This window comes from Erpetoichthys calabaricus, chromosome 7, assembly GCF_900747795.2.
Source record: "Erpetoichthys calabaricus chromosome 7, fErpCal1.3, whole genome shotgun sequence".
NCBI classification, from domain to species: Eukaryota; Metazoa; Chordata; class Cladistia; order Polypteriformes; family Polypteridae; genus Erpetoichthys; species Erpetoichthys calabaricus.
Genome location: NC_041400.2, coordinates 148253722 through 148270473, shown reverse-complemented (window position 1 = coordinate 148270473; position 16752 = coordinate 148253722). Strand labels below are relative to the sequence as shown.

The 16752-nt window shown below is 35.5% G+C and overlaps 1 protein-coding gene across 1 annotated transcript; it reads left to right on the top strand.

The window, feature by feature from the left end:
• The first annotated feature begins 227 nt into the window (after positions 1-227).
• si:ch73-337l15.2 (glutathione hydrolase 6) lies at positions 228-14764 on the top strand. The gene is made up of 4 exons (XM_028805538.2): positions 228-607; positions 6467-6816; positions 7776-7889; positions 13217-14764. Exons 1-4 carry the CDS (start codon positions 477-479, stop codon positions 14464-14466), a joined length of 1845 nt encoding a protein of 614 aa, XP_028661371.2. The 5' UTR covers positions 228-476; the 3' UTR covers positions 14467-14764.
• Positions 14765-16752: the final 1988 nt, after the last annotated feature.

Sequence of the window (16752 nt, the reverse complement as noted above, 5' to 3'; positions counted from 1 at the left end):
TGGCAGTGTCAACCCACAACCTTTTGTTTTGAAGTCCAAAGCCTTAACCACTGCGTCACACTGTCGTTTCTGATATGTGAATTACATCAAAGCGATCAAGAAAAACTGTAAAATAATTAAATTTTTGAAGTATGTTTTAGGATGCTAGAATGTTCAGCTATTAAACAAAAATTCGTTTGTTTACAAAAGTAAGAAAGCTTCAGTGAACATCCTCTAAGTTTGGCGACTCCATATTGATTTTGCCAGGAGTTGTAATTTGGGTATTAAACGCGTGGTATAATAGATTAGATCGGAATGTACCTTACCTGGAAAGGCAGGACTGGCAGCTTGTGACTCTCGTTGCCAGGGGGCGGACTGCGCGACAGGTGAAAACCAGGAAGAGAATTCAGAAAGCGTGAGCAGCACGCAGCACACAGAACACAGCGTCAAAAGCACCACTGCCCAAGTTAAAAAGTGCTTAGAAGACTTCACGATCAATGGAAAAGGGCATTTCGGTGCGCTATTCGAAACTCCAGGCCGAATGCGAAGAGAGCTGCGAAATCTACGAGTCCGTTCGCAGCGAGACTGAGCACGACGACGAAGCGAGCGTACGAGTGCACCTGTACGCGTGAGTATGACAGCGAGCCGCCGGCAGAGTGACAGCTCCATGATCAAGCGTGCTTGTCTACAAAACTTTAGTAGGAACAAAGAGGAGATATTCTTTTGTTTTTACACGACATTATAACACTGAAGGTTTACTAATGAGTGAATTTTCATTAACTGAATGTGTAAGGAAAAATAAAGATGACAGCTTGCTCCGAGGGAATTTGCTGTGGGGCCTGTAACACCTGTCTTTAGAGAGGGCATAGGCTTCCCAGTGGAAAAATATGTGGGCTTCAAAACAAGCTAGTTTTATCGGTTAAAGACGTTTCTGTTTTGCGTACGGTGAAGCAACCCGCAGTTTCACATTTGAATAAATCCATCCATCCATCCATTTTCCAACCCGCTGAATCCGAACACAGGGTCACGGGGGTCTGCTGGAGCCAATCCCAGCCAACACAGGGCACAAGGCAGGAACATGCAAATTAAAATTTGCAGCCACGCAGTGTTAGTTAAAGGCTAGACACTAGAAAGAAAGCAAAGTTAACGCCTAGACACTAGAAAGTAACCACGTGCAAGATGTACTTTTCTTTTTAAAGGCAGCACACGTTTTGAAGGAGTTGTCATGATTTTTTAAAACTAAGTACAATGAATTGCAACAGGCAACAGCTCCTAACCATGTGAAGGAGTAATTTAAAACCCACTATCACATGATAATGGTGTTCCTGCCACCTAATTCACCAATTCCTCAACCCATTTGTGAGTCCTTCGCTGCTCCCAGATATGATTATTGGAGGTAAAAGATACTTGCTGTGAGCACATCACCTCAGGCTTGTCAGGCCTGGGTGCAGCAGTACCAAAAGATTTTTCACTGTGTCTGGGAATACATCAGGTGTGATATAATAACAAAGATGTGGCCTAATAGAGAAGAGACACTGGATACCCCATGTGGGATTTAATATTTTGCATTTTGATTTATCCAGGTGTATGCAAATATACATATATATGTAGTGTAAATTTACTGTACTATAATTTGTGCTATGTTCTAAGTTTGACGGCATATTTTTTTGCCTATTTTTCCACTGCATGGTTTCATGTTGATCATTTTGTCATGAATTTTTTTAAGCTAAGTGTAATGACTTGCAACCTTTGGTTCCAGAAGGAACACCCTTATCAAGTTATGTAAACATTAATCTGGAGGTAATGGAGAGAGAAGACAGCTTTGATTTAAACTGTATGTAGTGATAGCGATTGAGTTATTCAAAAGAACATAATAGTTAATCCATTACCAGTGCAAAGGAGTGAAACAAACTTTGTTGGCAATGTTTAGGAAGTCACCAGTAACGAACAACATGTATTATACATACACGGCAAACTTCACAACAGCCCTTGTGTTAGTGGAGGCTTCCCTACTTTTTGCAAACTAAGAGATATTTTTACAAAGTTAAAAGCATATTATGTGACATTCTGGGGTCTTTGTAGTAGTGTTGAGATATCAGCCTTGAGACCTTAGATGTGTTGCAGTCAAGCAGCCCAGTAGATGCATTAAGAGGATAAAGAAATTCCCTATAGGGGAACAAGCATTATGTTACTTCTTTATTTGTTTGGCTTTTATTTTATTGTGTATGCAAACAGAGATAATTATAAAAAGCACCACTCACTTGGATTGTTCCTGAAATCCCGAGCCATCCTCCTAAGCCCTAAATACCTTCCTTTTAAAATTACCACTATTTCACGTTTACCAATCCATGCAGAAAGCCTGTGTGATAAGGATTGCGACCAATGATTTGAAAGTGTATGGTTTCAAAACATTAGACCAATGACAGCACCCGTTACAAGTTCTAACAGCAGCTGCCATTGGTCATGTGGTTTGAAACCATACACTTTCAAATCACTAGTCACAATCCCATCATTGAAATGATGGAGGGTAGCTGGGTAGCAGTGGAAGTGACTGGGCAGTGAGCTGAGCGGCAACACACTTTGATATAATGCAGAAATTTCATTAATAAGTCAGTTGCATGCAGAATCTTCTTCTTTTTTCGGCTGCTCCCGTTAGGGGTTACCACAGCAGATCATATTCTTCCATATCTTTCTATCCTCTGCATCTTGTTCTGTTACACCCATCACCTGCATGCCCTCTCTCACCACATCCATAAACCTTTTCTTAGGCCTTCCTCTTTTCCTCTTGTGTGGCAGCTCTATCCTTAGCTTCCTTCTCCCAATATACCCAGCATCTCTCCTCTGCACATGTCCAAACCAACGCAATCTTGCCTCTCTGACTTTGTCTCCCAACTGTCCAATTTGCACTGACCCTCTAATGTACTCATTTCTAATCCTGTCCATCCTCGTCACATCCAATGCAAATCTTAGCATCTTTAACTCTGCCACCTCCAGCTCTGACTCCTGCTTTCTGGTCAGTGCCACCGTCTCTAACCCATATAACATAGCTGGTCTCACTACCATCCTGTAGACCTTCCCTTTCACTCTTGCTGATATCCGTCTGTCATAAATCACTCCTGACACTTTTCTCCACTCATTCCACCCTGCCTACACTCTCTTTTTCACCTCTCTTCCACAATCCCCATTACTCTGTACTGTTGATCCCAAGTATTTAAACTCATCCACCTTCGCAAACTCTACTCCCTGCATCCTCACCATTCCACTGACCTCCCTCTCATTTACACACATGTATTCTGTCTTGTTCCTACTGACCTTCATTCCTCTCCTCTCTAGAGCATATCTCCACCTCTCTAGGGTCTGCTTCCTACTATTGCTACAGATCAGGTGCATGCAGAATGTTGACTGTAAAATAAAAGTGAATTTTCTCTTGGAATTGGGACCTATCCTTTGTAATTTCTATGAACATTATTGTATTTTTTTTTTTGTTCTTTATTTCGCCTTATACAATTTCTTGTATTAGGAATTTGGTAGTTTTCGCATACCCCTTGGGGTCAGAGCGCAGGGTCAGCCATTGTACAGCGCCCCTGGACCAATTACAGGTTAAGGGCCTTGCTCAAGGGCCCAGCAGAGCAGGATCTCTTTTGGCAGTGACAGGGATTCGAACCGGCAACCTTCGGGATACCAGCGCAGATCCTTAGCCTCAGAGCCACCACTCCGCCCAGTTATTTGTTACCTGACACAAGAAAACCTGACACATGAAACCTAATACATGAGAATGTGATATGGGGAGCACTTTCATGGAACATAATAATAGTCTTGGAAGGCAACAATTAAAGTTCTGACCAAGATTAGGAAGATGTTGTTAATGGTGACAAAAATATTTAGGCTATAAAATGAACTTCCTAACAAATATTTTATTTTTACAGGGCTTTACATTTCATATAACTTATTGTTTCTGAGGAAGTTAATGGACAAGAGTAATTTTCAGTTAGCTACTTAGAAAAATTAAGTTCAGAAGTTTCTTTCACCAGTTTAAGACATTTGTGGTTAATGTTCACAACAGTCATTTACTGTATAACTATAGCTTCAAATCTGTTTGGCAAGAAGCTTCAGTAGCAGACGAAAGGGAAAACATTTATAAAAGGAAATCTGTAAAATTTAAATGTCAGTCATGCAGGATGACATGTGGCCATTACTTATACTGTATATATGATAAATTAATAAATATTTACCTTGATCCTTCTTATGCATATGACATTAATGTAGAATTAAAAAAACTTAAATATTTAATGAAAAACAAAATTGAATTCCTTAGGCAACATAGATAATTATATGAAAAATGTAATGTAATAATAAAGTCTAATACATTTTTACATACTGTACTGTATTTAAACAAACATTACAATATATTGAATATAACAACATTTGTTTCTATAGCACATTTTAATATATGTGATACAGCTCAAAGTACTTTACAAGATATCTTAAAAAAGTTACAAAAAAGAAAAACAAAGTAGAAATACATAAAAATAAGAAAACATACATACCAAAAATAATAGATAAGAATATATCAAATATGTTTTTACATAACATAGATATACAAGTAGTATCTATATATATAAAATCCCTATGTGCGTCCAGGTGTCCGTGTGTGGGTGTCTTCTGATGAAGTGCGCATGCGTGAGGCACGGTGCGATGTGCAATATTACTGTCAGAGAAAGTTACAGGCGTTTTACGGAAATACAAACCAGTATTACTGCGAGAGGAAATTAAAGGTACACAATACAGTGACGCATATTACAGCCACATACAAGCCAGTGTTACTGTCAGAGGAGATTAAAGGCATATTACCGACGCGTACGCCTGTATTACCGCCAGAGAAAATTAAAGGTATATTACGGACGTACAAGCCAGCGGACGTACAAGACGGTATCCTTCAATAAGAGCGCGCACAAAAAGGCGAGTCTCAAAAGGGCGACCTCAATTGGGTGCAGCGAATAAAGGCGCGCTCAATTGAGGTCGCCTTTTTGAAGCTCGCCTTTTTGTGCGCGCCCTTATTGAATAGAGCCGTACAAGACAGTATTACTGTCACAGAAAATTAAAGGCACACAATACACGGCGGCAGCCCACAAAGAATGGTCAGCTCAGCAAGTAAACATCAACAAAAGAAAGGCTGAAAGAAAGAAAAATACGACCAACAAAAAGAATGAGGTCAAAGTCCCTTGCCATTTAATATAGACTGTTCCTACTAATGTTTATGCACTACTGTTCTAGCTCCCATTATTGTAACGGGCTAAATGACTAGTATATATATATTTGGGGCGAAGTGGTGGCACAGTGGGTAGCGCTGCTGCCTCACAGTTGGGAGACCTGGGGACCTGGGTTCGCTTCCCGGGTCCTCTCTGCGTGGAGTTTGCATGTTCTCCCCTTGTCTGCGTGGGTTTCCTCCGGGCGCTCCGGTTTCCTCCCACAGTCCAAAGACATGCAGGTTAGGTGGATTGGCGATTCTAAATTGGCCCTAGTGTGTGCTGGGTGTGTTTGTGTGTGTCCTGCGGTGGGCTGGCACCCTGCCAGGGATTGGTTCCTACCTTGTGCCCTGTGTTGGCTGGGATTGGCTCCAGCAGACCCCCGTGACCCTGTGTTCGGATTCAGAGGGTTGGAAAATGGATGGATGGATATATATATTTGTTTTTAAATAAAATCTTTAAAAAACTCCAGGGGTGAGGTGCTGGAGAAAAAAAACAAAACAAAATCTGCACGGTTAATAAGTCAAACGTCAGCCCAATCGCTATTGAGTTTACTACCTAACCTAAATGTACTAAAGATGTTCCTTATTGTTTTATAAGATTTGTCCTGGAAGATTTAATGCAGTGGATCTAACTGACAGTTGTGTTTCCGCTTAGATTCCTACATCACACATAGCACCACCACAGCAAAACCAGAAACAGTGAGAAGTAAAGGTTAATAGTGGTTGCAAATCCAAGATTAATATGACATTTCTATGCATGTTTAATCTATTAGAAATAAAACTAAAATACATCCAAGAAAAAGCCAAATTAAAAAAGTGTTTTTTAAAGGTTTTTTTTAAATGTTCCATGGTATTAATCTGGCATATATGTATTGGTAAATCATTCCAGATTTTTGATACATAACAGCAAAAGGCCACCTCACCACTTCTTTTATATTTAGCTCTTGAAATAATAAACAGACTACTATTAGAAGATTTAAGGTTACAATTGAGAATGTAGGAGGACAGGCGCTCAGTTATTGGATGGAACAAGATTATTTAGAACTTTATGCACTATTTAATAAATGCAGGTATATTTGGAGTTATGTAATATTTCATTAATTATTCACTCATGTCTTATCTTGTTTTCTTCCTGTATTAGCCTTTATATCATGAGAGCCTTTTATTGATTTGCACATTTAATGAAGAAGTGTAAAGGTTGGTAAACATCTGAAAATCTTTTTGTATTACTTTGTTTAGACCCCTGATTTCATTTGGAGAAAGAAATAGAAGAAAAGAGGCTGTTCTTCGAATAGTGTCCTCTGTCGGACTGTTGACTGTTGCATTCATTTTTGTATTTTACAAACTTAAATGTGGCTCTCTGCAGCCTAATATAAATGACCACCATTACCACCAGCACTTAGAAAAATACAATTGTTCTTACTTAAAAAATATCAGTCTTAATAATAAGGATAAAGGACATAACCATGAAGATGGAGGAAGAGAAAATGATCATCAGCATGTTAAAAATGAACAAGTGGACAATGAAGACAATGAGCATCATTCTCATCAAGGATTATATCACCATGGTGTATTAATTACTGATTCAGGTCAGTACTTTAGAGATAATCTTGAGTAATACAAAAATATCAACATACTAATTACATGGGGAATGTTCGTTAATCTTCAGGATGCTAGTATCTGAAACAACTGTCAGAGTAGTTAAAATTAAGTATTTAGTTGCTTAATAATACTTTCAAATTATTAGGCATCAATATTATACTGCATTCATTTTTCTGCAAGCCACAGAGTAACAATATTCATTTTAATATATAAAAAACTTTATTTAACAGTCATTGAGACATTTTGGGGTTAGGTTTCATAGTTGTTTTATGCATCATGTTGACTAAGAACACTGCATGCTATATAAATGCCCTTATTCTCTTTTGGGGCAAACTTCTAAACACACTGCTCTCTGAGAACACTTTCTTTACAATGAGAGGCCTACTAAATACTGAGTATACAATGAACTGTGCACGGACAGCTCAAACGTTTTTATAATAATCATTATTAATATTTCTTTCACATGGCACCACTTTCAATATACAACTCACTCTTTTTCTCTCTCTTTTCTTATTAATTAAAAAGATTAATGTGTTAACATTGTTGCATTACTGATCCTGGAACCTGAGTGTCAGTCCTTGTTAGTCACTATCAGTGTTTGTAGTTTTTGCATGAGATTTTTCATGTACTTTGGTTTCCTTGTACATCACAAACATGTGTATGTTGTAGTATTTGGCAACTATAAATTGGACAAGTATACTGTAAGTGAATTTGTGTGCATGCATGAGTGTGCTCAGCAATCCAAGGATGGTTGCTGACTTCCTGCACCGAATGTTGCACTATCCACTTTGGAAAAGACAGTGAAGAATAATTTAGTAAATATTTTTGTGTTGCAGTCATATTTATGTAATATTATTGTAGTACATGTAAAGAAAAGTATTGATGTGCTCTAACAGAAGAAATTATTGAAAATTTTAAATTCACTCTTAATATATTTTATTCACAGAAATTTGTACTGGAGTTGGAAAAGATATTCTTCAGGCAGGAGGAAATTCAGTTGATGCTGGGGTAGCTGTGTTGTTGTGTCTTGGAGTTGTTCATCCCCATATTGCTGGAGCAGGTAATGAAATACCTGATTTGTCACTCTTTGGATTTATTTTAGTGTGAAGCACTGATAATATTAATTTTGATTATAGTGGTTAAATATGCTATTTTGACTTTTTGTTTCAATTATTTCATTTCAGCAGCATATTTTGAACAACATTTATGCTGTTATACATGTTTACATTACAGGTTTTAAAATTGCATATTCAGCAACTATTGATATTGTCTTCTAAATTTGTCTGAGGGAGTTTTTCTCAGGTCAGATCAGGTTGGGGAGCATGCAGTGTACATTGTTTTGCCGCACCCATCGTACGACGAAACAGCTCAGGATCCTGTTTGTCAACTCCCCCAGGCAGACAAGTGGCCCAGTCCCATCCCCCAGAAATGACAATCTATTTGCCGCAGCCAGGTGTTATGTGGGCGTCCTCTTGGCCTGGTTTAGCTGCTCGAGTCCTCAACAATGAGGATCCTATGAGCCGGATCACCCTCTGGGCATCACGCCACATAGCCGTAGTGCTGTAACTGACATGCCCTTAAAATGCAGGTATTATGCCTCATTAGGGACTTTGTGAGCAACCACTCATTCCACACAAAGTCAAATCAGCTTTACCCAAGGATTCTCTGAAGAGACACAGTACCAAAAGAGTCCAGTCTTCATTTTTCTCCTGGCAGTTTAATTCACTATTCCAAACTAACCCTTTGTGAATGTGAATGTTATCTGGTGAGAGACAGAAACTCTCTTTAGGGGTGCTTTTCCCCTTGAACTAGAATTTTTCAAGGATGAGTTTAGGTCACCCACAATCCTGAATCAAATTGATCAGATTAGATTACAGGTTGCAGACCTGGCCTTGTTAATTTGTAAGAATTGCTGTGCCATTTCAATGTTGCTTGGGCTGCTCTGGACTTCGTGAGAATGCAGGGCTTTAGAAATTTTAAGTAATGTGACTACATTGCTTCATAAAACCACCAGGTAGATCAGCAAAAGGATCAAAAGGCACATGGAATATTCATAAGAAAAATAACCAGTTTAAATCTTGATCAAAGACCTGCAACAATTTTTTTCACCTGTAGAATTTAATTTGTACACTATTTAGGCTTTTATTGACCATAAATTGTTATTGAACTAGTTTGTGAGCATGTTTTTTGTTTTTCAGGCTTACATCCACTTAGAGAAAATCCTAAGTAAACTTTGGTATTTATAAATAACACCACTAATAATAATGTAATTTATTTAATTGTGTTTTTCTAGATACCTAGATAAGGACACATTACAGGATAAAACCATACACTACATAACCATTTTAGTAGCAACAATGTGGCTAAATGCAAAGTGGTGTTCCATTGTCTTCATCAATATTTTATGCAGTGTAGCCTTTAACACTGTGATACACAGCACAGATAGTAATGCCGTGAGCCAGTCTGCTAACACAGTGACACAACAGTATCCCTCTGCAGGCAGTTCAAAGGCTGATCGAAGCATTACCGTTAGTTTTCTTTTGTGCATACTGGCAAATCATTTACACAGCAGACATTATGGAAATTGAAAATGACACTGGTTAGTAAGGGAGCTGTAAACCACAAAGTGAAAAAAACATGGGAGAACTGCTAATACCTATGAATTAAATAAAATAAGTTTAAAATATAAGAAACCTACCATTTAGTGCAGATGATCCTGTATGTACAACTTTGCAAAAGTTAGGGCACTTTGTTTATTTGTCACTTCCATTCTAATAAAGGCATTAGGAAAGAACTGGGCCAAGGGGTGTGGAGGACAGCAGTATGGGCTGCAGATCAGAAATCAGCAACAGGGTAGATAGCCAGCCTATCACTTGACTCACACATGCATTCACAAGGTTCCACTTTAAAGTTAACAGTCAGGTTAACAGGGATATTTGAAAGGGGCGGGAGGGGGGATGAGAAACTCACATGAACATTACTTACATTTCAAAATTCAAAGTCTCCTTATTTTGATATGTCTTATCTTTTGCAGGTAAATAATATTTCATTAAAGGCACCTGGATGCATTGTAACTGATTTCTTTTTAAAATAGTAAATTATACTGTGCATTTGCTTCTTTAAAGGATAAGTTTGGTATTTTTCAAGTCAAAGTTATTTTTTCATAATCACGGTATATATAAATTTGCCAAATGGATTTGTCCTCTAAAGTGAAACACTTTTTATTAAGGCACTTCACTTTACTGATTTTCTTACTCTACAGAAACCTTTCAGTCTCAAGTGTATGTAGCAAATCCATTTCACCATTAAAACTCCTTTTTTGATGCTGTTATAACTGATATTATCCATTTTTTTTTCTGGGGAGAATTGTTGTTTCAGTTCTGTAAACAGCTAGAGTATAAGCACATAAACAAATGCCATACTAACAATTATTCGCAGTCTTTAATTACATGTAATTACATATAATAAAGAACATCATCAACAGCTCTTATTTGAAAACTCATAAATGAGACTGAGTTGGAGCAGTTCTTCAAGTAGAACTGGGGATACATTTCTAAGTAATGTAACTTAAATCATTTTGCATTTTTTTTTCTTAAAGTAATGTACCTGTAAGTGATATGTGAGTTCCAGGGGGCAAGTATCTCACCCAAATACATAATTGAGTACATAATAGTTTATGTAATAGATGTTAATATGTTATATTTTCCACCTTATATTAATCATATTCTACTACAAAAGTATGGTGTAAGTCTAATGATATTAAAAATGAAAAAATGCACTTAAATCATCATTCATTTTATAACCTACATATTCAGGTCAGGGCCATAGGAAGCCAATGCCTATCCTATTAGCAGTGGTGCTCTGAATTTTGCACCTGTCCACAGTAAGATATTTTCATACAGTCACACTTATTCACAGCTGGCTAGCTTAGGGCTGTCAATAATCCAAGCATGTAAGAGGAAAATCATAGTACTAGGACTCAAGATCTATAGGGCAACAGTACTAACCACTTTGTCACTATGCTGTATCAGACAGAGGAAACTACTTTTCATTAAGCTGCACAATCATATTTATTTTTTATCTTTTAATATAAACCTGTTTGCAGTGTAATGATAATTTATTTATGAAATCATACAAGTACAGTTTTGCAGAATTATTCTTTTGTGTCTTCGCAAACAACAAAAAGAGACAGTGTATATTGAATGTATTTTTTCTTTACTCAGTGTAAAAGAATGTATGAAATTGTATTGCTCATGTTGCTGTGCCTATGGAAGCAAAGAAAAAGTAATTTTGAATGCATTTGCCTTTTGTTTATCTTTTTATGCAGTGAAATTTTATATGTATATCCTGTCTTCATTAAAAACAGTAACCTTTCCCTTTCATTGTTGTTTGTTATTTATATGATTTCTCAACTTTATGTATAGATACATTTTATGCCTTGTCTCTCTAAAATGCGAGTGAGAGAGAAAAAAGAAAAAATACTTTCTTTTTGCTTTCTTTCCTTTCTTTGTTACTTTTTATTGTTTTGTATGTCTGTTATTTTTCTTGACACTCCTCTCCTAAGGCCTTCTCATAGTAATGATCCATATAACACTAATGATTGTCTAAAATATGACACCTGCCACAGCCCAGAGTGACACACAATGAACTCCTTAGACAGTGGACAGTGTTGCAGTGGGATTGAATTATGATCTTGCAAACATAAATTCCTGCATAAATAACATGTTGTCAATATCTCAGAATATTGTAGCTATTCAGTTTCAGTTTTTGTAACAAAGCACAAATATAGTTTTTTTATAAATTTGTGATTTAATTTATAACTCTATGTTCTTGGAATGAATGGATGCATGCATGGTTAAACTGATAGATGGTATGGCTTGAATGAATGTTAGTATTACGCTTGTTTTATTGACTGTGTATGGCATTAGATTAGTTTCAAACAACTCAAAAATCATCTAAGTCAGTTTGATTCTTTACTCAAAAGAGTTGTACATATGCATTATATTACACACAGCAATCACTTTTGAATGTATACAGTATGCAAATATTCCAGTCATATTTATTGTGTACTTTCTTTTTATGTAATACCACAATAAAAATATTTGACTTTAATCAATCTTAGTTTTTTGCAATGCTATTAACAGTATTCCCCATTACATGGTACATTACACAGTTAATAATATTACAATAAAAATTAACAGTATTATTTAAAGAAGTGCTGCAGATTCAACAAATGTGCCAAAGGCAAGACCTTGGAAATATAACTGATATATTTTAAAAAGCAAGTATTAAGAAAAAATATACAAATCAAGGGTACCTACAGTAAATAGCTATAAAACTGGATATAAAAGAATAGTAAATGACATAACATAGTTACTTACCAAATAAATTAAGTAACAAAATGAGATGTACAGATATACCACATATAGGGTTCCAAAAGTACAAGGGTCATTCAAAAAGTTTCTTTTTTTCAACTGTATTTATTAAGAATTTCAAAAACAAATTACATCACTTTTCTACATAGTCACCTTTGTATGCGATGCAATTTTCCCAGCATTGCATCAACATTTTAATGCACAACTACTACTACTCCCACCTTCACCATTTCCAACGAAAATATAAAAGTGCAGAAACTTTTTGAACATCCTTCGTACAAAAGAGTGGGCAGAGTAAAAGAGCATACTTATTTATGTGCTGCATAAAATATTAAAAGTTTATCATTTTAAAATTGGTATTTTATAGTATAAACTGTATAGTTTCAATAAATGAAAAAATAGAAATTAAAAAGCCTAACAGCAGTTGGATCTTCCTGTACATTTGAATGGCTTAACAGATTTCATCTCACAAACAGACCTAGGAAGAGTGTTCTAGAAAATGTGGCCACAAAGGTGAATGATCATAGAATGGGAAGGGCTTAACAGAGTTTTGGAACATTAAAAAAGCCAGCAGTTGAAAACCTCTACTATTTAATAGGTTTTTCAACTTTAAGAACATAAGAAAAATTTTGAAAAGAACTGGTCAGTCAGCCCAACCTGGTTCATCAGTTTCAATTCATTAAAATCTTTCAAAAAACTGTCAAAACCATCAAGTTTAAATATCCCCAATTTAGTGCTATGTAACCTCTTTGTTCTCTGAATTGTCTAAACTCAAAAGATTTAACTCCTTCAGCTTTACTATTAGTCCACACTGTGCAGTCCTTTAGTTGGTTCAGCCTTTTTTTAGTGATGTTATATTTTTTGTAGTGTGTTTACCAATGAGACTAAACCCACACTATGTCATTATTACCTTAAGTTAGAATTGTAACATTTAATGTAGTGGCATAAAGAAAAGTAGTTAAGTATTTAAGATTTCATAGATGCTAATTATTGTTCAATTATTTTTATTCAGGTGGTGGTTTTTCTGCTGTCTTTTATGACAAGACTACGGGAATTGCAAAGGCAATAGAAGCTGCTTCGACAAACTCTGTTTTTTCCAGATTTGGGTTTCCATTAGTACTTCAAGGATTAAAACTAATGCACAAAGAATTTGGGACATTAGAATGGGCACCACTATTTCACAGTGCTATAAAACTATCAGGAGAAGGTTTTCCTGTTGATGCTATTCTGGCTAAGGCTTTAGAAGACAGCAAAGAACATATACAGAATTCAGATTTATGCCACCTATTTTGTGACAAAAACGGTGAAGTCAAAACTGAAAACAGTACTATTATTAACAAGAAGCTCTCTGAATTCTTACACAATGCCAGTGTACTAATGACTGATAGCTCTTACCTTCCTGAAACACTCCTGAAAAGATTAGCAGAAGGACTTCCAAGTTCTGAGGCTACATTTTTTTTAAATAATGTAAATAATAGCTTGGCATTAATCAAAGATCCATCTATTCTACAAAACGAGAAATATACACTTTTTTTGCATTCCTCCCAAAACTCAAGAAGAGTAATATCAGAAATGCTAAATATGACAAATGTCCATAATATTTCCATCCAGTCAACAGTAGACATCAAAAACATTGCATCCTCTTATGTTATTTTTTTAAATTCAGCGAAAGAAATTTATAAATCACTTTTAAATGATAATGTTAGCGATGAACATTTTACACACATGGGGCTAAAAACATTTGGGAGCAATATAGGAATATTAGACAGAAATGGCAATACATTAGTAATTACAGCATCAATGAACAGTTCATTTGGCTCCAAAATCCTGTCATCATCAACTGGAATAATTTTTAACGATTTCCTTGAAGTTTCAAATACTATTCCATTGTTTTGGGCTTGTCCTTCTGTGTTACAGGTGCATAATACAGATGAGACTGTAGGCATAGCAGCAATTGGTGATACTTTTGTTCCACTTCTTATTGCTCAAATTATTATTAAAAAAATTTATTTTGAAAAGTCTCCTGAAGATATCGTAAGAAGCTCATTCATTCATGTGGATGTGGATTTTAACAGAACTTTAACGGAATATGTTTCAGGTATACCAGATAATTCACCCTTTTTTAAATCTTTAAGAGAAGATGAAGCACATCTAAATTTAAAGATTAAAAATGAATCTGAGTTCTCATTTTTTCTTTTGGATGCACATGCAAGTCATTTTAGTGCCTATGGAAATATATTTTCATACTCTGATGGATACTAATAGAAATGAATTCTGGACTTTATCAGCATAATGATATGAATGGCCTTACATAGCTCTAGTCTTGCACTGATTTTTTTTTTTAATATTAGCACTGATAAGTCTGTAAACAGTATTTAATATGACAAGCAATAAAGACTTGAGAATGTCCTATGCTCCTTTAAAAAAATATAAGAAAAATTTATAATGTATTTATTTTACCTTGTATTAGTATTTGTAGAGAATTCTGTTTTATCTTGGTAACTTTATACCTGAAATTTTCTGTCATTTTTAATTTTTTTCCTTGGTTTCCCAGACTGAGAAACTTTCTATAATGTGCTTCACTGTTGAGAAGACCTTGTATGACTTCATAAACTCATTAAGCACACTAACTTGTACAGAACTTACCTTTTCAGAGTAGCTTAGTCCATAAAGTTCTTATGCTATTCTTAAAGAGAAAATACCTGAGAAAATGCAGAGAATATGATTTTATGTATTATACTAATGTTTGCTTGCAAAGAAACACTTTTTCATAAGCTTATTTTATGCATATTATTTTTATACTTACTGCCAGAATTGAATTAGAGTTTTGGAAAATATTTTAAAACGTGGCTAAAATTATTAATTCTTTTTTTGCTCCACATCATCTCATTTTCCTTTTCTGGTCAGTAATTATGGTTTTGCAACAATGGTGATTGTTGTTACTTCACTGTCTACAAAATTTCTATAAATAAGTAAAGAAACATCATAGGAAAATCATGTACCTTGTAGTATATAGAAAACTACTTAGTCTCTTCATTTTTTTGTTATTTATGTTTGTTGTTTGTACAAGCCTGAATATAAAACGTTGAAAGCAATTATTCTTCACTAGTCATGTAGCCCGTTACAATAACAGGCGCTAGAACAGTAGTGCATAAACATTAGTAGGAACAGTCTATATTAAATGGCAAGGGACTTTGACCTCATTCTTTTTGTTGGCCGTATTTTTCTTTCCTTCAGCCTTTCTTTTGTTGATGTTTACTTGCTGAGCTGACCGTTCTTCGTGGGCTGCCGCCATGTATTGTGTGTCTTTAATTTTCTGTGACAGTAATACTGTCTTGTACGGCCGCTGGCTTGTACGTCCGTAATATACCTTTAATTTTCTCTGCAGGTAATACAGGCTTATATGTGGCTGTAATATGCGTCACTGTATTGTGTACCTTTAATTTCCTCTCGCAGTAATACTGGTTTGTATTTCCGTAAAACACCTGTAACTTTCTCTGACTGTAATATTGCGCATTGCACCGTGCCCCGCGCATGCGCACTTCACCAGAAGACACACACACACGGACACCTGGACGCACAAAGTGATTTTATTAAAGAGGATGAGAAAATGGTTATAATTGGGACAGTTTAGTTGGATAGTAAACTTACAAACCCTTAGTTACATTTTCTTTTTTTATTTCTAGCACAGACTTTTTGCTTAACTCTTTTTTCATTTTCTGTTATGTTTTATATTGTTTTTGCATACTTCACATTAAAACTTCCAATCTTAAATTAACACTTTAGGTGTTTATATGGATCAGCTCTTTCAAGAGTGCACCCCTATTACCTTGTAAAGTATTAATTTAACACTGGTGATTTTACTGTGGTCTAAAAGATAATTTGTTCATGTTAAAAAATTATATAGAGTAGGAAATGTCACCTGTTATGAATCAGTTTCATAACTACTTTGTAATTTATGTAGCACCAGTGACATTTCTAAATTTAGGATGGATCACTTTTCAGGAACCTGTGTCCATACTATATACAGTAATATCATGTGGCAGTGGTCCTAATGAGTTTGAATGAGCAACAATAAAAAATCAAAAGTAAAACAAAGAAGTACAACATCTATGATGAAAATGTTGACTTCATGTATGATGGAAATGTTGATTTCACGTGTACCAGGTTATTCAAATTAACTTTTTTCTTCCCTGAAGTAACTTCTTTTTAATTAATAATTGTCTAGCAAGTTTCAATTAGCTGGTAATTTAAGAGGCATTTTTTTCTGTAAAATAAAGCAGTTGTTCTTGATAAAATATACACACACAATAGGACTACTGTATGAAAACTGCTTTACAGGCCTGTTTAATCTTCAATACACTCAGCATTAAAAATACATCCAGCTAAGCCAGCAAGCTTTTCAAAATACTGTATGCATTTTTATATTTCAGTTTACTCTTTACATTTATATTGCTAATTATTTTGCAAAATAACCAGCAGTTAACAAGGCTTTAAGATGAAGATAAAAATAAAAAAAATAATTTCAAAGATAATCTGCCAAGGTTC

Excerpts from the sequence above, each read along its gene's own strand:
- si:ch73-337l15.2 (XM_028805538.2), top strand. The coding sequence starts at position 477 with ATGGAAAAGGGCATTTCGGTGCGCTATTCGAAACTCCAGGCCGAATGC. Across the intron at positions 608-6,466 it reads GTACGAGTGCACCTGTACGC|ACCCCTGATTTCATTTGGAG; the intron begins GTGAGTATGACA and ends TACTTTGTTTAG. Across the intron at positions 6,817-7,775 it reads TGTATTAATTACTGATTCAG|AAATTTGTACTGGAGTTGGA; the intron begins GTCAGTACTTTA and ends TTTTATTCACAG.